Below are 23,488 nucleotides of genomic sequence, written 5' to 3'. Positions count from 1 at the left end.
CTCATTTTTGGGGGGAGGGAGGTGGGGTTATGAGTCCTGACTCTGTGCCACCTACGTGTAGTGGGTTATGTTATAGAGCTTGTAAAGCACGTAACTGCCCCAGTGGTGGGGATTCGCAGCGCTAGACCTAGAGAACACACAGCTGCAGCTGCCGCCATCCAAAAAACAGACGAGGGGCCTAGATGCAGAAAAGCCAGCCCTCAAGGGATTTCCTGAAAAGCAGGTGGTTTTGAATGTTCCTGATAGAGAGAGGAAGGGAGTCCCAGAGGGGAGATGCCCGAGTCCTGAACCATCAGTGTGCCGCAGAACGGGACCCTGGAAACTGCCCTTCACCCAAAGAGGGTGGAGGTGGGGAGAACATTTCAAGTGTCCATCGGTGAAGGCGGTGTGTCCCCATCAGGGTGGGTCACCTCTCGGACTCTCACCTGCACTTCCCACCGTCATCTGCTCGGTTCTCCACCTTGCCTTAGCTGCTCCGGTTTTGGAACAGCAACAGCTCCTTTCTCTACCGGGGACTAGAAGGCTGGTGTCTGTGTTGCTGTGGGTGGTTTTAGGGCAGTAGCTATTTTAGGCCGGAGGGTACTGGTCCAGCAAAAAACTTCATCCAGCTTGGTGCCAGCTGCAAGTGGATTGTTACCTCGCAGATTCACAGGGTGATGCCAAGTGCTGGTTTGAGGGCTTGGGTTGTTGCATCTCTTAGTTGCAGGGAAGCGTTGTGTGGCTTGGGACCCTTGGGAAGTTCATGCCCTTTCATGGGGACAGCTTTCTTCTTGATGTAAGGGGCATGGATAGCATGAAGAAGCATCAGTGGCTACAGGAGCTGTGTGGGCATGTGGCAACTGTGGGGCATGTGCTTATTCAGTCTACACCTGCTGTATATTTGAGAATTGTTGTTTTACAAGCAAATTGGTGTCAGTAAACATTCCCAATGCTAACATATTCTGTGAATCCCGAGGGTAACTGTATTACTGGAGCCTGGACCTGTAATATTTGTAACATGAGATATAGCTGCGCCTGAAACTCGGAGTTTATAATCCTTGTAGCCTAAGGTGTGTCCGTCTCAGCACAGAACACATTTGTAGTGCTTTACCTGACGATAGCTGTAAACTGGAGTCTGTAATCCATGTCACAAAAGTGATGGGTGCATTCCTAAACTCAAAGTCCGCAATATACGTAGGGCGAATGTCATTTTTTATTTTTAAAACTCGGTGGTTGTAATGTGTAGTGGTATGCACTATCTGTACCCTCCCTGAAGGAGAGCTGTATTCCTAAACTATAGGGCTGTAACGTGTGATCACCTCTAATATCTTTACCCTGAGGGAGAGCTGTATTCCCAAAATACAATAGTGTAATGTGTGAACACCTCTAATATCTGTACCCTGAGGGAGAGCTGTACACACATTACAGTCTTGTAGTTTGGGAATCCAGGTCTCCTTCGGGGTACAGACATTAGAGGTGTTCAGTCCGATCCTCAGCCGCCGCGCCACCAAGAAGGGACCCCTTTCCGGGGGTGGGAGAGGGGCGCTTAAGTAGCCCCCCACTGGAGCGCGGCGGCTGGCACCGGATCGGCGGTCGTAGCCGCAACTTTCTCCTCCTGCGATTACTTCCGCCCCCACAGCTCACGAGGTGTGAGGGCGGAAGAACCCGGCCAGCCCGACACACAACTAGTGCGAAGGGTTCGGGCCACGGTGGCCCCGATTCCTAAGGGGCCGCGCTTTCCCTTCTTGAACCGGTGCAGGCTCCTGCCGTGGACAGCTGAAGTGTCTTTACAGTTCTCACAGGCTTCATCAGAGCCACCGTTAAAGATTTTCCAGCTCAGAGAGCACAGCAGGCATCGTAGGCCCCAGTGCGAACTTTAGGGGTCCGGTGGGTGTGTTAAGTGCTTCTGCAGAAGACGCTTGATGAGCGACTCTTCAGTTTGGACGGTCTGCCGCACCCGTCACCCACTGACGCTTCTTTCTCTCCTTCCCAGAACCCCGACTTCCACGGCTTCTCCGATGACCCACACGTGGACCTGTGGAACATGCGGCTGGCCTTCTTCACCGGCATCTCCCTGTGCATCGTGCTGGGCTCGGTGTTCGTGCGATACCTGCCGGACCGCGGGTGAGTAGCGCCTTCTGCGGGGACCTGGTGTACGGGGTGGTGACCGCGCCCTTACAGGTGGACACAGCTCCTCAGTCATGAGCAGAAAGGGAGTATGTGCTGCATGCCGGTGGACACAGACAAGGAGTATATGTGCTGCCTGTCACAGGTGAACACAGGCAGGGAATATGTGCTGCCGCTCACAGGTGAAAACAGAAAGGGAATATGTGCTGCCGCTCACAGGTGAAAACAGAAAGGGAATATGTGCTGCCGCTCACAGGTGAACACAGGAAGGGAATATGTGCTGCCTGTCACAGGTGAACACAGGCAGGGAGTATGTGCTGCCTGTCACAGGTGAACACAGGCAGGGAATATGTGCTGCCGCTCACAGGTGAACACAGGCAGGGAGTATGTGCTTCCGCCCACAGGCGAACACAGGCAGGGAGTATGTGCTGCCGCTCACAGATGAACACAGGCAGGGAGTATGTGCTGCCGCTCACAGATGAACACAGGCAGGGAGTATGTGCTGCCACTCACAGGTGACCACAGGCAGGGAGTATGTGCTGCCACTCACAGGTGAACACAGGCAGGGAGTATGTGCTGCCGCTCACAGATGAACACAGGCAGGGAGTATGTGCTGCCGCTCACAGATGAACACAGGCAGGGAGTATGTGCTGCCACTCACAGGTGACCACAGGCAGGGAGTATGTGCTGCCACTCACAGGTGACCACAGGCAGGGAGTATGAGCTGCCACTCACAGGTGAACACAGGCAGGGAGTATGTGCTGCCACTCACAGGTGAACACAGGCAGGGAGTATGTGCTGCCGCTCACAGGTGGACACAGACAGGGAGTATGTGCTGCCCCTTACAGGTGAACACAGACAGGGAATATGTGCTGCCCCTCAAAGGTGAACACAGACAGGGAACGTGTGCTGCCTGTCACAGGTGGACACAGACAGGGAGTATGAGCGGCCAGTAAGAGGTGGACACAGGGAATATGTGCTGCAAAGATTAAAGGGCAGGCCTCACCTAGAGACTTCCTCATCTTTCACTACAAGGTCTGGAGTCACACTCCTCACTAATACCATACACCAACTGGCAGTGCCCAGGGAGGCTAATTAACAACTCCTTGATAACCGAAAGACCTAATAAAATATCTAAAAGAGCCCCATCTCTACTTGTCTCACTTCAGCTCAGGAGTGTCTGCAAAACATTTCAATTTGGAGCATAGTCCTCGCCATCCATGGTGTGCTAGTCTAGGAGTGTCCAAAATTGGTCCCACTGGCCTGCATATTCTGGCTCGTTCACACCCCTTGCATCTGTTACACTGGCTACACATGCATGCATGCATGCATGCATGCATGATTAACACACACTTTGGATGTCAGTACAAGTATCGGGGGAAACTCATAAAGCGGAACTTAAAACACATGGGCAGTGTGCCTCAACCCAAGTGACCAACACAAAAAGGTCTGGTCACAAACTTGGTTGTTTGATTACCGGTATGCTGTCACTACGGGCATCTATGTTTCTAAACCCACACCAGGGACAGAAGTGCACTGCCAGTAATGAGGGCATGCTTGGTGTGCCACCCCAGGTCCCAGGACAGGGGCAGAATATCTCATAGTCCGAGCCAGGCCTAGGCCTTTTCAAACATGCTAGATTACCCTTATGCCAGGGCCTTTATGAAAATGCAGGATGCCAGGCATACACCTGTTGGGCACTCAGGGCAGGGGTGCCACGCCTACGTAACAAGCAGGGGAATACCTGTCGCAATAACCATCTTCTGAGGGGTATGAGTATCGGCACACATTTGAATGCCTATCAATAAAACAGAGGGTCTGAAAATGCTATAATCAGCATTTTTAAATGAGCCCTGCTGCAGCCGAGTGTGACAATAACATTTAAATTTAATGGCCATGCCACATAATAACAGTAAATCAATGCATCTTTTTTCAGGAGACGCTTAACAAACCAAGCTATCCTGCTGGTTTTGCATCACTTTCCGGATTTACGCAGCATTCTAGGCACAGCAGGGGGATGCTTTGAAAAGGTGGATATCAGATGTGAAATTATTAAATAAAGACACTCGAGCACAGACTAGGAAAGCTAATTGATTATCTGTTGCATCACCTTATGTAGCACTTTATATAAACTCGGGTGCTTTTTAGATGTGAAAAAGTTAGAAGTGCCAGGTTAATTTCATTTGGATGAACACACTGCACTTGAGGGACTGGGCATGGTGACCAGAGCTTCGCTGCATGCGCCCGCCTCCACTGCATATCCTAAGAAACATACACTTTGTGAGGCAGCCCTCCTAAAGAGGCGTCCTAACACGTTAAATGCAAGATCATTCTTGAGGGCTATAACTGAGGCCTTGATCCAGCATACCCTTTCATGTTCTCCTCAACCATGGGTTCAACACATTAATGAAGGCATGAAGCCTTCCTCTAGTGAGACAGCTCTGTCTGCCTGCAGCATGGCAGAATACACTTGATGCCTTGCACTTACCCAGCCACAATTACCTCTAAAACCTGCAAGCTTAGTGTTGCTTTAATCTGACAGCCTTCTCCAAATGAATCTTATGACAACCACGTTTAAATGTTAACCCTTGGATAATAATTGTCATTCTTGATATACTCTGTGTATTCTCAGTATTGTTGTGCACACTATCTGCCATCATTCACATACTGTGAGCATGACTGACTTAAAGGCATCCCTGTCAATATAATGGCCATAACTGGCGTACTGTGAGGATCCTGGTGTTAGGATGTCCATGTTTGGCACAGTAGAGCTTCTCATATAATGATGAGCATTATTGGTGCAAATGGTAGCTTTGCCCATCCTCTTGTATTATTTTGCTACTCTTCCCACAGTTCCCCCCAGGAGTAAATTCAGAGAAAATAATACCTTATTGATTGTGCCAGTATGGAATAAGGGGAGATGCAGAGTGGCGCACTCAGAGTTCCAGCACCCTACCCTGGATAGGGGCCTTGTGGGCACGACTTTGAATCCTACTGTATATCAGCAAAATGAAGTGGGTGACAAGGTAGGTCGGGGCTGGAGTTTGGAATGAACTGGTGCTTTGAATGGTTGCTCTCTTGCTCCGATGCGTCTCCCAATTGCTTCTGGATCCTATAAAAAGTAGCCCGAACCTGGGAGCTTAGGGCCATATATACTTAGATGCAATTTTGCGTTTCCTATATAGCAACTTCATAGAAATCGCTATTTAGGAAATGCAAAATGCTATGTACCAAGATACCAATTTCCTTTAATTAGGAAACCGCAAATAAGAAATCCCATGCCATGTGTGACAATGGGCCGGTTTTGGATTTCCCAAATAGTGATTTCTGATTAGGAAATTGTTATTTGGGAAATGCAAAACCAAGGATGGCTGTGGACAAAAGCCCTCCTGAACTGCACCCCAAAAAAAGTGGTACATATGTAGAGCACGCATATGCCCAAGGGTCATTTGTGTGCTTTATTGCACTTTAAAAAAAGATTTTGGGGTCTTTTTTTTTTTTTTTTTTTTTCTTTTTCTTTCAAATTTCACATGGTTACCGTTGACTTAGTCAATGGTAAGTGCATTTCCTAAATGCTCAATTCGCATTTAGGAAGTGCTTTGTACATCTGAATGGGAATCAAAAATAGGTAATCCTTATTTGTGATTTCCTATTCAGAGGATTGCGAATTGCGATTTTTACTAGGTAGAAATCGCAATTTGTGATTCCCTAAAGGACTTTGCACATCTGAAAAGCTCATTTTGCCTTTCTTAAGGGCCCAGAATAGCGATTTGGACCGTTAAGAAATGCAACTTATCCTTGCCCTTAATGCTTTTTGCTAGGTAATTTACAAAATAATGGTGGTTATGCTTTTTGGTTCGCACATCCCAAACACCAGAACGATATGTTGGGGAAAACTGTAATGTGCCGTCCTGGTGTTCACACCCAACCACCAAGAGTGTAATTTGCCCGACTGGATAAATTCCAATTAGGACTAGATGGGTTTTCATAGATTACCAGGGCACACTGCAGCAGTCCATGTAGTCTAGGCTATATATGAGAAGTACATAAAATATTGAACACATATTGGTCCTTCTTAGGATTTATTCTTCACAAACCACTATGATTCCAATATGTGATTTACAGCCGACACGTGTTTTGTCATCAATACTTTCTCAAGGCCTGATCAGAAGAAAAGCAACCATATGTAAAGCATACTTGTCCTATAATAGATTGTAGTTTACCTTCCATTCATAATAATAGTCCAAAAACATCTGGCCATGGTAAGCCTTATTGTCTGTGATGGTGGAGAGTGAAAAGCATGGCAGTCATGGCCAAACGAAAGGTGACACTGAACTTTGCGGACCTAGCACTAACATTGGCTAAAAGACAGATAGCTATGCATTGAAAGAATATTAAAAGTTCCCAGGTAGGAAAATGACGCAGTGATCTGAAGCGCTGGACAGAGGATGAGAGTATGGCTGTTATGCGGGAACCCAAGAGGGGAGGGTCCTGATGGAAACAGCCAGGACTTGGGAAGGTTCATGAGATGACCGCAGGCAGGAGAACGATCAATCAATCAATCAGGGATTTGTAAAGCGCACTACTCACCCGTGAGGGTCTCAAGGTGATGAGTGGGGAGAAGGTGGGGGAGGGGGTGCTGCTACTGCCCGAACAGCCAGGTCTTGAGAAGTTTCCTGAAGGTACGGAGGTCTTTGGTCTGGCAGAGGTGGGTGGAAAGAGTGTTCCACGTTTTGGCAGAGAGGTGCAAGAATGATCTACCGCCGGTTGTAGTTCTACAGACGCGTGGGACGGTTGCGAGGGATAGGTCTGCGGAGCAGGGATTCCGGATCGGGGTGTAGAAGGAGAGTCGTCTGAGATATTCTGGTCTGGTGTTGTGCAGTGCTTTGTGAGCGTGGGTGAGGAGTTTGAAGGTGATTCTCTTGTTGACTGGGAGCCAGTGCAGGTTTTTCAGGTGGTCAGTGATGTGGCAGTGGCGGGGGATGTCCAGGGTGAGGTGTGCAGAGGCGTTCTGGATGCGTTGCAGCCTCTTCTGGAGTTTGGCCGTGGTTCCTTTGTAGAGGGCATTGCCATAGTCCAGTTTGCTGCTTACAAGGGCTTGGGTGCCTGTTCTTCTGGTTTCAGTGGGTGTCCATTTGTAATGTGGAGGGTTGTTGAAGCAGGAGGAGGAGGAGATGGCGTTGACTTGCTGGGTCATGGATAGTGAGGGGTCCAGGATGAACCCTAGGTTGCGTGCATGGTCGGTGGGAGCCTGAGCGGTTCAGAGAGTGGCAGGCCACCAGGAATCATCCCATGCATAGGGGGTGGAGCCGAAGATGAGGCCTTCTTGTTGGGGGATCAGGACCATGAAAGCGTATACACACTCTAACTGGCTCACCCATGTTACCCCAGCGTTGCAAACACTCCCTTGAACATAAGGACTACCTGGCTTACCACTGCCCCGTACCACTTCTGTGTGACATCTCAGCACATCTTACCCCTTCCGCTTTAGGGTGCTCCCCCCTCTGAACCGGAGTATTATGTGCTATAGTCGACATCTGCACTCATCCGTACAGCTCCTACTATGTGGTGATTCGGCTGGGCTTTGAGGTGGGTTGGGATTGTTGGATTTGTTCAACTCGTGCCCCAGTACTAATTATGACACAGTGGTTGTCTGAATTGATTCTGGATTGGCAGTGTTGTGAATTGGAAGCAGTGGCCTAAATGTGATTCTTCCTGCAGATGCAGTTTAATAATGATCTACGGGTGCCTCACAAGCAGTGCCCTGGCTTCCAGGCACGTCACACAACAGGCCCTGCGCCGTGACAGTGCCTCAGAATAACTTGCTGGGACAGATGTGTGCCAGGATATATTTGGTGCCGGAGCCTGGCTGGTGTGTTTGGCGCTGTCCCAGACTAATGAAAGACAGGGAAGGTTTGGCATCAGAAGTAACTGGCAGCGTGCAGCATCCTCCTGAAGACACACGCATGTGTAGCCCATTCGCTTGGCAGGGACTATTTGCATATGAACATTCTCATGTTTATTCATCAGCTGTGGGTCCTGGCACTGGGTGAATTCGCTTCCTGTGTAGTTTCAGAATGTGATTACTTACCTTGTCCAAGAAGCTCAGTGTGAATTATCGGGAAATAGCATACGAAGAACACGAAATCTAACATTCTGTATTTTAAAATGCAAAAGCCTGTTATTGAATCTGAAACTGCTCCACCTCAGCTGGCTCAAAGCTCTTTGCTCTAAAGTGGGGTGTTAGTTGAACAGATGAATGAGTGACGGGCCCACCAACTAGGACAGTAGTTACCAACCTTTTGACTTTTGCGAACCCCCACTTTATCATTACAGGAACCCGGGGACCCCCACTGAACCATTATTGGAATCTGGGACACCCTACTGAGTCATTACTGGAAGTGGACTCTACCCTAAACACTGTTTGATGATTTCAACCTCAAAAAAATAAACCAACAAGCATTTGCAATGCAATGGGTATCGTGTTTGCTTGAGTTAAAGTTATTAGCGTTGTAAACACCTAACTGGACTTTTCTTGCCACATAAATTGAAATTGAAAAGTAAAACAGTTGACATGAGCAAGCCAATTCAAAGTGCCACAGCCGCCGTGAGCGAAAAGGAGAGTCACAAAAGCAAAAAGAAGTTTGCTTGCACTCAGATGGGCAATCATCCATGTAAGAAGGTCGATGGCCATGGGGGTAACAAAATTGTCCCAAGGAAGGAGAAAAGTAAAGCATTTACCAATGATGATAAAGGATTTTTGAAAGGCAAGCCCACAAACAGGTGATAGTGATGGGTGTGCGGTGGGCGTGGTTAAAATTCCACAGATTACATGTCAGAGCACTTGCGCGATCGACCTAAAAAATAGAGAAACAAGCATTCAATCAAACACATACCCAAATGATAACACGTTTTATTTAATTTGCGAACAAATTACATTAAAAAAAAAAATAGGAAAGTTGGAGCTTTTCTAAATTCAATTGGAGCCACACATCATCCATACTACATTCTGTTTGATGCACCTGCATCAATCTGAAGACACTAATTTAATTTTTAGGCTCCAATTTAAAATTACTTGACATTTCCAGTAAGTGGTACAATTTTCAGTTGTACATTTAGCCACTTTATTTCTTTACACTTTATTAATCTGCTAATATTAGTTAATTTTCTAAGCAGTCGCGCCTCCCCCCCCCCCCCCCCCCCCCCCCCCCCCCAGGAGGCTTCTCGGAACCCAGGGGTCTCCCGACCACAGGTTGGGAACCCCTGAACGGGGATACGAGGAGAACACGGGAGGCCTTCTGATGGGCGCCGGTCCAGGGCTTGCATTGGGGTTTTTTATGGCCCAGCAAGCAGTGCGTCCAGATGACGCGTTTCAGATGCTATAAGTGGGAGTTTGGTACTCGGTCGCATCCTGTTATATTGTGCCCTGATCACCGCTGTTCGTCCACAGCATGGCTCCGGGCGGTAGGCCATTCCCTCTGCTCGCCAGCAGCCCTCTCACTTTGGACACCCTCTGACCTCGTGCGCCTAGAGGGGCGCTCTTGGCGCTGGTGGGTGAAGCTTGCAGCCAGTGAGGTTAGAACCCTTCGAGTCTCAGGTCCAGGGGACGGTGGGCGGCCAGCCCCCGGCTGGTTCATTGCCCCACCCCAGCCCTGTTGGCTCCCTCCGAGTGCTACAGTGTATTTAAATACCCCTTTTTCAAAAACATCCTCTTCTGTTTGCAAGCACATCTTGTGTTATAAAAATAGTTCTGGCTTTTGTTTTTAAGGAAGTGTAATTTCTTTGGGCTGTGAATCCGTGCTTTGCTTAAGCCGCCCCTGTCCTCTTTATGCAGTAATTAAGCACATTTTCTTAATGAGTTCTGTGTTTTTTTCCTCTTGGCTGAGAGCCGTCTCATTTGCTGCCAGAGCTCCTTTGCATCCAGCCTGCCAGAACACGGACATGTTTCAGGAGCAGGATTGCACCTCTGGCCTAGCATGGTGTGGAGGATGTACAGTCTCTGTGTGCCTCTCGTGGTGGGCTGGGCAGTGCCACCCCCCTGGGCAGACCTGGCAGGGCAGCTGATCTCACCCCCCCCACCGGCGCAGAGCCACGTGTACCAGCTCTGCCGTTAGTAGGTGGGTGAAGCCTTCTTTGCTAGGGGCGTAGCTTCAGGGGGGTGTTTGGGGCGTTCCACCCCCCCCCCAAACAAGTATACTTTGTAATAAATAGTTGGGTACGGGTGCTTTTAGTCGGGTATGATGAGGTCTCTGTCGGATTTCACCCAGGATTTTTAGATGCACAGATTGTCTAGAACACACACGCGCTCTCTCCTCTCAGTTTAGAAGTTCTTAAAAAAAAAAGATATTTTACTCAATATTTTAAATACCACTGACAATCCGCACTGGTCTCTTTCCAGCACCCCCCCCCACCCCCGTCCTGCTTCTCAGATATAGTATTGCAACAATATATGCGTGCGTGATTTTTGGGAAATCTGAATTCCCCCCCCCCCCCCCCCTCCCTCCCCACCCCAATCTTACTAACCAAGCTTCGCCCCCTCCTTTGCTTTACTTGACCTACAGCTTCTGAACCCCATTAGGGTCCTGCCCCTTCAGTACCACGAGAGCAAGGCTGGCTGTTGGTGGCGTGTGGACTACTTGCACCCGGGCCCCTGACACAGCCTTCATCTCCCATGGTTTGTCATCGGCCTCGCAGCCACCCTTCGCTGTGGTCCACGTTGGGCTGAAAGCGGCCACCAGCCACCTTGTAATGTGCTAACATCGTAGATGCATCTGATGTCCCATCCTGGCAGTGTACCCTTCTCCCGTGGCTGGGAGTGATGTGCGAGGAGGGATGGTACAGAGTTGGAATGAATGAATGAACCAACCAAGCGTGCTGTCATTCGTCTGTTCCACTCATACCCACTGCTGCCCGCCTCCTTTTCCAGCTCTGCCTCCTTGTCCCTAAGTCAGACAACACTTCCCCATCACTCCCACCACTCTCCTGTGTCGGCCCCCCAGTCGAATAACTTCAGGCACATGCAGTGTGTGTGGCATTGCAAGAGGGCATGCATGTCGAGCCTCCTTCCCTCTGCCGTGGCCCTGACTCTGGTGCACCTAGTACCACTGTCTGAAAAGAGGGGGGGGGGGGGGCAGTCTGTTGCTCCTCATGGCAGCCATGTGCATATCCACACCATGGCACCTGATGGAGGAAAATCCTGGACATGGTTGCTTGGACAAACTGAGATCTGCAGAAGATGGCCAATGGTTCTGGTAATCTATACTGAGGGACGAGCTTGTCCTGAAGTTTTAGGGCCGTTCCTAGACTGCTTACTGAGGATACTGTGCTAGTCTTTTTTCTCTATCTATGAACACAGACTGCTAGGCACCACGAGGTGACTACAGGTCTTGCCATAGCCAATGCAGCAGTCATGTGAACAAGTGTCCTGTGTCCCCCAGTCTGCACATGATGTTTGATGGGCCATCCTTCACAATGGCAGGAGCGTCCTTCACTTGCCACCTCCCCCAGTTCCTGTTCTACCTGTCTCAGTTCACCCTCTCGTGCCAGATACTGGCAGGAACATATAGCTCAGGCAACCGCCACAGGAAAGTAAATTGTAAATCCATTCATGCTAGGGCTGCTGGCCACCACAGCAAAGTAAATGGTGAACCTGTTCATGTTAGGGCAGCTAGATATGCTAGAGCAGCTGACCACCACAGGGAAGTAAATGGTGAACCTGTTCATTTTAGGGCAGCAGGATATGCTAGAGCAGCTGACCACAACAGGAAAGTAAATGGTGAATCCATTTATGCTAGAGTACTCGGCTGCCACCGGAAAGTAAATGATGAACCCATGTATGCTGGAGCACTCTGCTGTCACAGGAAAGTAAATGGTGGACCTGTTCATGTTAGGGCAGCTAGATATGCTAGAGCAGCTGACCACCACCAGAAAGTAAATGGTGCATCGATGTATGCTGGAGCACTCCGCTATCACAGGAAAGTAAATGGTGGACCTGTTCATGTTAGGGTGGACAGATTTGGTTGAGCAGCTGACTGCCACAGGAAAGTAAATGGTGAATCCATGTATGCTAGAGCACTCGGCTGCCACAGGAAAGTAAATGGTGAATCCATGTATGCTAGAGCAGTCGGCTGTCACAGGAAAGTAAATGATGAACCTGTTCATGTTAAGGCGGCCAGATATGCTTGATTAGCTGACCGCCACAGGAAAGTAAATGGTGAATCCATGTATGCTAGAGCACTTGGTGGCCACAGGAAAGTAAATGGTGAATCCATATATGCTAGCGCACTCAGCTGCCACAGGAAAGTAAATGATGAATCTCTTCATGTTAGAACAGCCCGCGGTCATGGGAAACTAAATGGTTAATCAGTTCATGCTGAGGCAGCCAGTTCATGCTAAGAGAGCAGTCCACCACAGGTAAGTAACTGGTGAGTCCATTCATGCTAGGGTAGCTGTCAGTCACCGAAAAGTAAAAGGGAAATCCGTTCCTGCTGAGGCAGGCGGCCGTCATAGAAAAGTAAGTGATGAATCTGTGCATTCTAGGGCAGCCAGCATCCATAGGGAAGAAAATGGTGTAGCCGTTCATGTTCGGGCAGCCTCTGTCACAGGAAATTATACAGTGAATTAATTTGTGCTACGACAGCCAGTTTATGATACGGCAGTCGACTGCCACAGGAAAATAAATAATGAATAAGTTCATGATAGGGCAGCCGGCTGCCACAGGAAAATAAATGGTGAATCAGTTCATACTAGGGCAGCCTGCCACCACAGGAATCTAGATGGTGAATCAGTTCATGTTAGGGCAGCCACCCATCACAGTAAAGTAAATGGCGAATCAGTTCATGCTAGGGCAGCTGGCCACCATAAGAAAGTAAATGGTGAATCCATTTATGCTAGGGCAGTCGTCCACCACAGGAAAGTAAATAAATCCTTTCATGCTCAGGCAGCTGGCTTCCGCATGAAAGTAAATAGTGAATCAGTTCATGCTAGGGTAGACAGTTCATGCTAGGACAGTTTACCATCACAGAAAAGTAGATGGTGAGACTGTTCATGCTAGGGCAGTCACCTGCCACAGGAAAATAAATGGTGAATCCGTTGATGCTTAGGCCTCCGGCTGCCACAGGAAAGTAAATTGTGAATCCATTCATGCTCAGGCCTCTACCAGCCATAGGAAAGTAAATGGTGAATCCGTTCATGCTGGGGCAGCTAGCTGCCACAGGAAATGAAATAGTGAATCTGTTCATGCTAGGGCAGCAGGCCACCACAGGTAATGAAATAGTAGATCTGTTCATGCTAGGCTAGCCGGCCCCCATAGGTAATGAAATAGTGGATCCATTCATGCTAGGGCAGCCGGCCACCACAGGAAATCAAATAGTGCATCTGTTCTTGCTACGGCAGCCGGCCACCACATGAAATTAAATAGTGGATCCATTCATGCTATGGCAGCCGGCCACCACAGGAAATGAAATTTTAGATGTGTTCATGCTAGGGCAGCCGGCCACCACATGAAATGAAATAGTGAATCTGTTCATGCTAGGGCAGCCGGCCACCACAGGAAATGAAACAGTAAATCAGTTCATGCTAGGGCAGCCGGCCACTACAGAAAATGATATAGTGGATCCGTTCATGCTAGGGCAGCCGGCCACCACAGGAAGTGAAATAGTGGGTCCGTTCCTGCTAGGGCAGGCGGCCACCACAGGAAATTATATTTTAGAGGCGTTCATGCCAGGGCAGCCGGCCACCACAGGAAATTAAATAGTGGATCCATTCATGCAAGGGCAACCGGCCACCACAGGAAATGAAATAGTTGATGCGTTCATGCTAGGGCAGCCGGCCACCACAGGTAATGAAATAGTGGGTCTGTTCATGCTAGGGCAGCCGGCCACCGCAGGAAATGAAATAGTGAATCCATTCATGCTAGGGCAGCCGGCCACCACAGGTAATGAAATAGTGGATCCGTTCTTGCTAGGGCAGCCAGCCACCATAATAATGAAACAGTGGATCCGTTCATGCTAGGGCAGCCGGCCATCACAGGAAATGAAATAGTGAATCCGTTCATGCTAGGGCAGGCGGCCACCACGATAATGAAATTGTGGATCCGTTCATGTTAGGGCAGCCGGCCACCACAGGTAATGAAATAGTGGATTCATTCATGCTAGGGCAGCCGACCACCACAGGAAATAAAATTTTAGATGCGTTCATGCTAGGACAGCCGGCCACCACAGGAAATAAAATAGTGAATCCGTTCATGCTAGGGCATCCGGCCACCACAGGAAATTACATTTTAGATGCATTCATGCTAGGGTAGCCGGCCACCACAGGAAATTAAATAGTGACTCCGTTCATGCTAGGGCCTCCGGCCACAACAGGAAATGAAATTTTAGAGGCGTTCATGCCAGGGTAGCCGGCCACCACAGAAAATGAAATAGTCGATCCGTTGATGCTAGGGCAGCTGGCCACCACAGGAAATTACATTTTAGATGCATTCATGCTAGGGTAGCCGGCCACCACAGGAAATGAAATTTTAGAGGCGTTCATGCTAGGGCAGCCGGCCACCACAGGTGATGAAATAGTGGATCAGTTCATGCTAGGCAGCCGGCCACCACAGGTAATGAAATAGTGAATCCGTTTATGCTAGCCTTGGTGAAAGTATCCTGTTGGGGAGTGGGGGGGGCAACAAAGCTGCTGTAGGGCAGTTAAGACTTGGAAGCAGTGTCTACGGAGAGCCCTGATTGATCATTTTTAATTTAGAGGCTTCTCTGTGGGGTAAATCTGCCTTCAAAGTTCAGAATAGTTATTTTGAACTCATGGGTTTAGGTTTGAGGTTTTAGGATTGGCTAGCTATACAGGGAGTGCAGAATTATTAGGCAAGTTGTATTTTTGAGGATTAATTTTATTATTGAACAACAACCATGTTCTCAATGAACCCAAAAAACTCATTAATATCAAAGCTGAATATTTTTGGAAGTAGTTTTTAGTTTGTTTTTAGTTTTAGCTATGTTAGGGGGATATCTGTGTGTGCAGGTGACTATTACTGTGCATAATTATTAGGAAACTTAACAAAAAAAAATATATACCCATTTCAATTATTTATTATTACCAGTGAAACCAATATAACATCTCAACATTCACAAATATACATTTCTGACATTCAAAAACAAAACAAAAACAAATCAGTGACCAATATAGCCACCTTTCTTTGCAAGGACACTCAAAAGCCTGCCATCCATGGATTCTGTCAGTGTTTTGATCTGTTCACCATCAACATTGCGTGTAGCAGCAACCACAGCCTCCCAGACACTGTTCAGAGAGGTGTACTGTTTTCCCTCCTTGTAAATCTCACATTTGATGATGGACCACAGGTTCTCAATGGGGTTCAGATCAGGTGAACAAGGAGGCCATGTCATTAGATTTCCTTCTTTTATACCCTTTCTTGCCAGCCACGCTGTGGAGTACTTGGACGCGTGTGATGGAGCACTGTCCTGCATGAAAATCATGTTTTTCTTGAAGGATGCTGACTTCTTCCTGTACCACTGCTTGAAGAAGGTGTCTTCCAGGAACTGGCAGTAGGACTGGGAGTTGAGCTTGACTCCATCCTCAACCCGAAAAGGCCCCACAAGCTCATCTTTGATGATACCAGCCCAAACCAGTACTCCACCTCCACCTTGCTGGCGTCTGAGTCGGACTGGAGCTCTCTGCCCTTTACCAATCCAGCCACGGGCCCATCCATCTGGCCCATCAAGACTCACTCTCATTTCATCAGTCCATAAAACCTTATAAAAATCAGTCTTGAGATATTTCTTGGCCCAGTCTTGACGTTTCAGCTTGTGTGTCTTGTTCAGTGGTGGTCGTCTTTCAGCCTTTCTTACCTTGGCCATGTCTCTGAGTATTGCACACCTTGTGCTTTTGGGCACTCCAGTGATGTTGCAGCTCTGAAATATGGCCAAACTGGTGGCAAGTGGCATCGTGGCAGCTGCACGCTTGACTTTTCTCAGTTCATGGGCAGTTATTTTGCGCCTTGGTTTTTCCACACGCTTCTTGCGACCCTGTTGACTATTTTGAATGAAACGCTTGATTGTTCGATGATCACGCTTCAGAAGCTTTGCAATTTTAAGAGTGCTGCATCCCTCTGCAAGATATCTCACTATTTTTGACTTTTCTGAGCCTGTCAAGTCCTTCTTTTGACCCATTTTGCCAAAGGAAAGGAAGTTGCCTAATAATTATGCACACCTGATATAGGGTGTTGATGTCATTAGACCACACCCCTTCTCATTACAGAGATGCACATCACCTAATATGCTTAATTGGTAGTAGGCTTTCGAGCCTATACAGCTTGGAGTAAGACAACATGCATAAAGAGGATGATGTGGTCAAAATACTCATTTGCCTAATAATTCTGCACTCCCTGTAGACAGGTGCAGAAGTGATGGACTTACGGCCTACTAGTTCATTGAGTATAATGACACGCTTCTGCACCAGAAAATGCGGAGAAAGAGACATTAAGAACTTTCACTGTGCTTACAGAACAGGTCTCCTAGTCCACCTCAGGTGGCATCTAGACATCCTCTCTGTGAGGTGTGAGGAGTGATGACGTGGAAACGCTAAGGCTGAACCCATCAAACCATCACTAGCTCACACCTCACACAGCAGATGTCAATGCAGAGTTTCACACCCCTCTGTAGCCAGCTGAGCTAGGTATAGATAGCTCCCAGTGCTAGACTAGCTTGCGGCAGTGAGTGCGGTTTGTAGGTGCGGCGAGGGTGCAATATGGAGACCAGATATTCTGTTATGTGTGATGGAGCAGAGAACTCTCCAGTTTGTTCAGGACCCTGGAGCTCCCTGGCGGTTCGAATTCATCTTGTGGTGTTTCTGTGATATTGAAGTATTGATAGGTTGAATTTGAACCAATTGATTTTGATTTTTGCTTCTAAGCTACTTTGTCACCACTTTTTTCAAGTGTCAGAGAAAGTTTAATCTAAGCGTTTAATCATGCTTTGATAATTTTGTAAAAGACGCCTGTGAGGGTTGGAAAGTCTGGTTCCTAATCGTCCAAAGTGGACTGGATGTCAGAGCTGGTTTCTTTAACACAACACAATGTGTGGAGGCCACGTCTGGAGAAACGAGTGTGAATTGTTGACAACTGGTTACTCTATAGTATGGGTTTTTCGTATTCTAATCATATGGATTTCTTTTCAGTACCTTTCTTAATGTATAACTTGGAGAAAAAATAGATCAGGACGCTACATTCCTACTCCCTATGCACATTAAATAGCACACGTTTACGTGCAGTTTAGAAATCTGTGGCTTTTTTGTACTTAATGGGATATTTCATATAATGGGATAGTTCTAATACACTGTACATCAGGGGTGGTGTAGTGATTGTTGTGACGCTCTCCAGTGACCACTCCATGCAAATCACTTATTCTCTGTGCCTAGAAAACGTGTGGAAGTAATTATATAATTAAAAAATGTCCTCACCACGTGTATGTCTCACTCCTCCTCATCAATGTGTGGTGTGGTAATCCTTCAACTAGGTCATCGCTACATAAATATTGATACAAATGTGACCGAAGCTTGCGCTGCTGCAAGACATGCGTCACCTGTTGTGACTGAACCAGACGCAGTGCTTGTAAATTACTTCAGGGAAGCTTCTGCTGCAAGACATGCGTCACCTGTTGTGACTGAACCAGGACACTGCTTGTTAATTACTTCAGGGAAGCTTCTGCTGCAAGACATGCGTCACCTGTTGTGACTGAACCAGACGCAGTGCTTGTAAATTACTTCAGGGAAGCTTGTGCTGCAAGACATGCGTCACCTGTTGTGACTGAACCAGACGCAGTGCTTGTAAATTAATTCAGGGAAGCTTGTGCTGCAAGACATGCGTCACCTGTTGTGACTGAACCAGGCACAGTGCTTGTTAATTACTTCAGGGAAGCTTGTGCTGCTTCAGGACATGCGTCACCTGTTGTGACTGAACCAGGCAAAGTGCTTGTAAATTACTTCAGGGAAGCTTGTGCTGCAAGACATGCGTCACCTGTTGTGACTGAACCAGGCACAGTGCTTGTTAATTACTTCAGGGAAGCTTGTGCTGCTTCAGGACATGCGTCACCTGTTGTGACTGAACCAGACGCAGTGCTTGTAAATTACTTCAGGGAAGCTTCTGCTGCAAGACATGCGTCACCTGTTGTGACTGAACCAGGCAAAGTGCTTGTTAATTACTTCAGGGAAGCTTGTGCTGCTTCAGGACATGCGTCACCTGTTGTGACTGAACCAGGACAGTGCTTATTAATTACTTCAGGGAAGCTTCTGCTGCAAGACATGCGTCACCTGTTGTGACTGGACCAGACACAGTGCTTGTTAATTACTTCACGGAAGCTTCTGCTGCAAGACACCCGTCACCTGTTGTGACTGAACTGACATACTGCTTGTTAATTACTTCAGAGAAGCTTCTGCTGCAAGACATGCATCACCTGTTGTGACTGAACCAGGCACAGTGCTTGTTAATTACTTTAGGGAAGCTTGTGCTGCTGAAAGACATGCGTCACCTGTTGTGACTGGACCAGACACAGTGCTTATTAATTACTTCAGGGAAGCTTCTGCTGCAAGACATGCATCACCTGTTTTGACTGAACCGGAAACAGTGCTTATTAATTACTTCAGGGAAGCTTGAGCTGCTGCAAGATATGCGTCACCTGTTGTGACTGAACTGACACACTGTTTGTTAATTACTTTAGGGAAGCTTGTGCTGCTTCAAGACATGCGTCACCTGTTGTGACTGAACTAGGCACAGTGCTTGTTAATTACTTCAGGGAAGCTTCTGCTGCAAGACATGCGTCACCTGTTGTGACTAAACCACACACTGGTTGTTAATTACTTTAGGGAAGCTTGCGCTGCTGCAGACGTGTCACCTGTTGTGAATGAACCAGACGCAATGTTTGTTAATTACTTTAGGGAAACTTGCGCTGCCTCAAGACATGCATCACCTCTTGTGATTGAACCAGACAGAGTGCTTGTTAATTACTTCAGGGAAGCTTGAGCTGCTGCAAGATATGCGTCACCTGTTGTGACTCAACTGACACACTGTTTGTTAATTACTTTAGGGAAGCTTGTGCTGCTTCAAGACATGCGTCACCTGTTGTGACTGAACTAGGCACAGTGCTTGTTAATTACTTCAGGGAAGCTTCTGCTGCAAGACATGCGTCACCTGTTGTGACTAAACCACACACTGGTTGTTAATTACTTTAGGGAAGCTTGCGCTGCTGCAGACGTGTCACCTGTTGTGAATGAACCAGACGCAATGTTCGTTAATTACTTTAGGGAAACTTGCGCTGCCTCAAGACATGCATCACCTCTTGTGATTGAACCAGGCACAGTGCTTGTTAATTACTTCAGGGAAGCTTGTGCTGCTTCAGGACATGCGTCACCTGTTGTGACTGAACCAGACGCAGTGCTTGTAAATTACTTCAGGGAAGCTTCTGCTGCAAGACATGCGTCACCTGTTGTGACTGAACCAGGCAAAGTGCTTGTTAATTACTTCAGGGAAGCTTGTGCTGCTTCAGGACATGCGTCACCTGTTGTGACTGAACCAGGACAGTGCTTATTAATTACTTCAGGGAAGCTTCTGCTGCAAGACATGCGTCACCTGTTGTGACTGGACCAGACACAGTGCTTGTTAATTACTTCACGGAAGCTTCTGCTGCAAGACACCCGTCACCTGTTGTGACTGAACTGACATACTGCTTGTTAATTACTTCAGGGAAGCTTCTGCTGCAAGACATGCATCACCTGTTGTGACTGAACCAGGCACAGTGCTTGTTAATTACTTTAGGGAAGCTTGTGCTGCTGAAAGACATGCGTCACCTGTTGTGACTGGACCAGACACAGTGCTTATTAATTACTTCAGGGAAGCTTCTGCTGCAAGACATGCATCACCTGTTTTGACTGAACCGGAAACAGTGCTTATTAATTACTTCAGGGAAGCTTGAGCTGCTGCAAGATATGCGTCACCTGTTGTGACTGAACTGACACACTGTTTGTTAATTACTTTAGGGAAGCTTGTGCTGCTTCAAGACATGCGTCACCTGTTGTGACTGAACTAGGCACAGTGCTTGTTAATTACTTCAGGGAAGCTTCTGCTGCAAGACATGCGTCACCTGTTGTGACTAAACCACACACTGGTTGTTAATTACTTTAGGGAAGCTTGCGCTGCTGCAGACGTGTCACCTGTTGTGAATGAACCAGACGCAATGTTTGTTAATTACTTTAGGGAAACTTGCGCTGCCTCAAGACATGCATCACCTCTTGTGATTGAACCAGACAGAGTGCTTGTTAATTACTTTAGGGAAGCTCATGCTGCTGCAAGACATGCATCACCTGTTGTGACTGAACCAGACACAATGCTTGTTAATTACTTTAGGAAAAGTTGTGCAGCTGCAAGACATGTTTCACCTGTTGTGACTGAACAGATGCAGTGCTTTTTAATTACTTTAGGGAAGCTTGCGCTGCTGCAAGACATGCGTCACCTGTTGTCTCTGACTGAGCCCCACACAGTGCTCCTAACTACTTAAGGGAAGCTTGTGCTGCTACGGTGTTAAGATATGCGTCACCTGTTGCGACTGAACCCACACACTGCTTGTTAATTACTTTAAGGAAGCTTGTGCTGCTGCAAGACATGTCACCTGTTGTGACTGAACCAGACATAGTGCTTGTTAGTTACTGTTCGGGAAATTTGCGCTGCTGCAAGACATGCGTCACCTGTTGTGACTGATCCAGACACAGCGCTTGTTAATTACTTTAGGGAAGCTTGCGCTGCCTCAAGACATGCGTCGCCTGTTGTGAGTGAACCAGACAGAGTGCTTTTTAATCACTTTAGGGAAGCTTGTGCTACTGTAAAACTTGCGGCACCTGTTGTGAGTGAACCAGACACAATGCTTGTTAATTACTTCAGGGAAGCTTGCACTGCTGCGTCGCCTGGTGTGACGGAACCCACATACTGCTTGTAATTTCCTTAACGGAAGCTTGCTCTGCGGCGACCATGCTTTACTTGTGCTTTTTATTATTAGTGAAGGATGGATTAAAAAAAAAACGTTATTCTATATAGCAGTGAAAAAAATTGGCTTTGAGAGTCCCTGTTGAAGGTCTGCATTCTGCTCTTTGAGACTCCAAGGGGTTTTCACCCTGGCATCTGGGGCCATGTCCATTCTTTCTTGCCACACAGCAGCGTGCTAGGCACGGGGAACGTGTGGAGCCGCTGCTAGAGCTGTGTCCAGGGTGTGCCTCACACGCTTCCCTTTGTGATCCACCATATAAAAAAAGGTGGAAGAAACGTGAGCTTTACCGAAGACTGGATCTATTGAAAGTTTAAACCTTGGCTTCAGTCATTGCGGGGCTGGGTGTCTCGCTGCACTCTTGAGTGCCCTGTTCTGGCTGCTCAAGGACCTCTCAGGTGCCCCGTTCTGCTTGTCCATGAACTTCTCAGATGCCCCCTTCTGCCGCTGCAAGGACATCTCCGAAACCTTGATCCACCTTTGTAAGGGCATTTCAGATACCCCATTGTATGAGGATGTCTTAGCCGTCCTATCTGCTTTGTAAGGACCTCTGAGGTGCCCCGTTCTGTCTCTGTAAGGACCTCTCAGATACAACGTTCTGCTTGTGCGTGGAGCTCTCAGAACCCCCATGCTACCTGTTCAAGGACTTCAGATGCCTCATTCTCCCTGTGCACCTACACGTACCTTTCTGACTACCTAGAGACATCTTAAATGTCCCTTTCGCCAGATGCAAGGCCATACTGGGCACCCTGTCAAGTACCTCTTACGTGCTTCGTCCTGCTGGGGCGAGGACCACAGAGATGATCTGCTGTGTGTGTTGAAGGATCGCTTAGATGCCTTATTCTGTCCATGCAGTGACCTCTGGGACATCCTGTTCTGCTGCAAGCCTTCTTGGATGTACAAGGACCTCTCATTTGGTCTGCCTTTGAAATCACCTCTTAGGTGCTCAGACTTTAAAAGTACATTTTAGATGCCCATTCGGCTTGTGCAAGGGCCACTTGGACACCTCATTATGCTCGTGCAAAGGCCTCTTGGATGCCCTATTCTGCTTGTACGACCTGTTGGATGTCCCATTGTGCCTGTGCAAGAGCTTTTTGGATGCCCCATCCTGCCTGTGCAAGGGCCTCTTAGATGCCCCATCCTGCTTGTGCAAGGGCCTCTTGGATGCCCCATTCTGCTTGTGCGAGACCTTCTTGGATATCCTATTCTGCTCATTCAGGGGCCTCTTAAATGCCTTTCTTGTTGTTGCCAGGACCTCTTGGATGTCCCTTTCTGCATGTGGAAGGGCCACTTCGATGCCCCATTTTGCTTGTGCGAGAGCTACTTAGATGTCCCATTCTGTTCAGGCAACGGTTTTCTCGATGTCCTATTTTGCTTGTGCAAGGAACTTTTGGATGTCCTATTCTACCCGTGCAGGGGCTTCTTAGATGCGTGACTCTGCCTGTGCAAGAGCTTCTTGGATGCCCCATCCTGCCTGTGCAAGAGCTTCTTGGATGCCCCATCCTGCCTGTGCAAGGGCCTCTTGGATGCCCCATCCTGCTTGTGCAAGGGCCTCTTGGACGCCCAATCCTGCTTGTGCCTGAGCAAGGGCCTCTTGGATGCCCTATCCTGCTTGTGCCTGTGCAAGGGCCTCTTGGATGCCCCATCCTGCTTGTGCAAGGGCCTCTTGGACGCCCCATCCTGCTTGTGCAAGGGCCTCTTGGACGCCCCATCCTGCTTGTGCAAGGGCCTCTTGGACGCCCCATCCTGCTTGTGCAAGGGCTTCTTGGACGCCCCATCCTGCTTGTGCAAGAGCTTCTTGGATACCCCATCCTGCTTGTGCAAGAGCACCTTATAAGCCTTATTCTGCCCATGCAAGGGCCATTTGGAAGCCGCATCCTGCTTGCGCAAGAGCCTCTTGGATGCCTCATCCTGCTTGCGCAAGGGCCTCTTGGATGCCTCATCCTGCTTGCGCAAGGGCCTCTTGGATGCCCTATTCTGCTTGCGCAAGGGCTTCTTGGATGCCCCATCCTGCTTGTGCAAGAGCACCTTATAAGCCTTATTCTGCCCATGCAAGGGCCATTTGGAAGCCGCATCCTGCTTGTGCAAGAGCCTCTTGGATGCCTCATCCTGCTTGCGCAAGGGCCTCTTGGATGCCCTATTCTGCTTGCGCAAGGGCCTCTTGGATGCCCTATTCTGCTTGCGCAAGGGCTTCTTGGATGCCCCATCCTGCTTGTGCAAGAGCACCTTATAAGCCTTATTCTGCCCATGCAAGGGCCTCTTGGATGCCCGATCCTGCTTGTGCAAGGGCCTCTTGGATGCCCCATCCTGCTTGTGCAAGGGCCTCTTGGATGCCCCAT

The 23,488-nt window shown here is 48.2% G+C and overlaps 1 protein-coding gene across 1 annotated transcript in view; it reads left to right on the top strand.

Annotated features, from left to right (window-relative positions):
- Positions 1-23,488, top strand: part of NDUFB11 (NADH:ubiquinone oxidoreductase subunit B11) — a 224,545-nt gene that overhangs the window by 74,887 nt on the left and 126,170 nt on the right. The window contains exon 2 of the mRNA XM_069209590.1: positions 1,973-2,103. Within this exon, the coding sequence (XP_069065691.1) occupies positions 1,973-2,103 (131 nt within the window). The remainder of the gene's footprint in view (positions 1-1,972; positions 2,104-23,488) is intronic.

Source organism: Pleurodeles waltl, chromosome 10, assembly GCF_031143425.1.
Source record: "Pleurodeles waltl isolate 20211129_DDA chromosome 10, aPleWal1.hap1.20221129, whole genome shotgun sequence".
Classification (NCBI taxonomy): Eukaryota; Metazoa; Chordata; class Amphibia; order Caudata; family Salamandridae; genus Pleurodeles; species Pleurodeles waltl.
The sequence above is the reverse complement of the archived record's forward strand: the minus strand, read 5'-3'. Positions and strand labels throughout refer to the sequence as shown.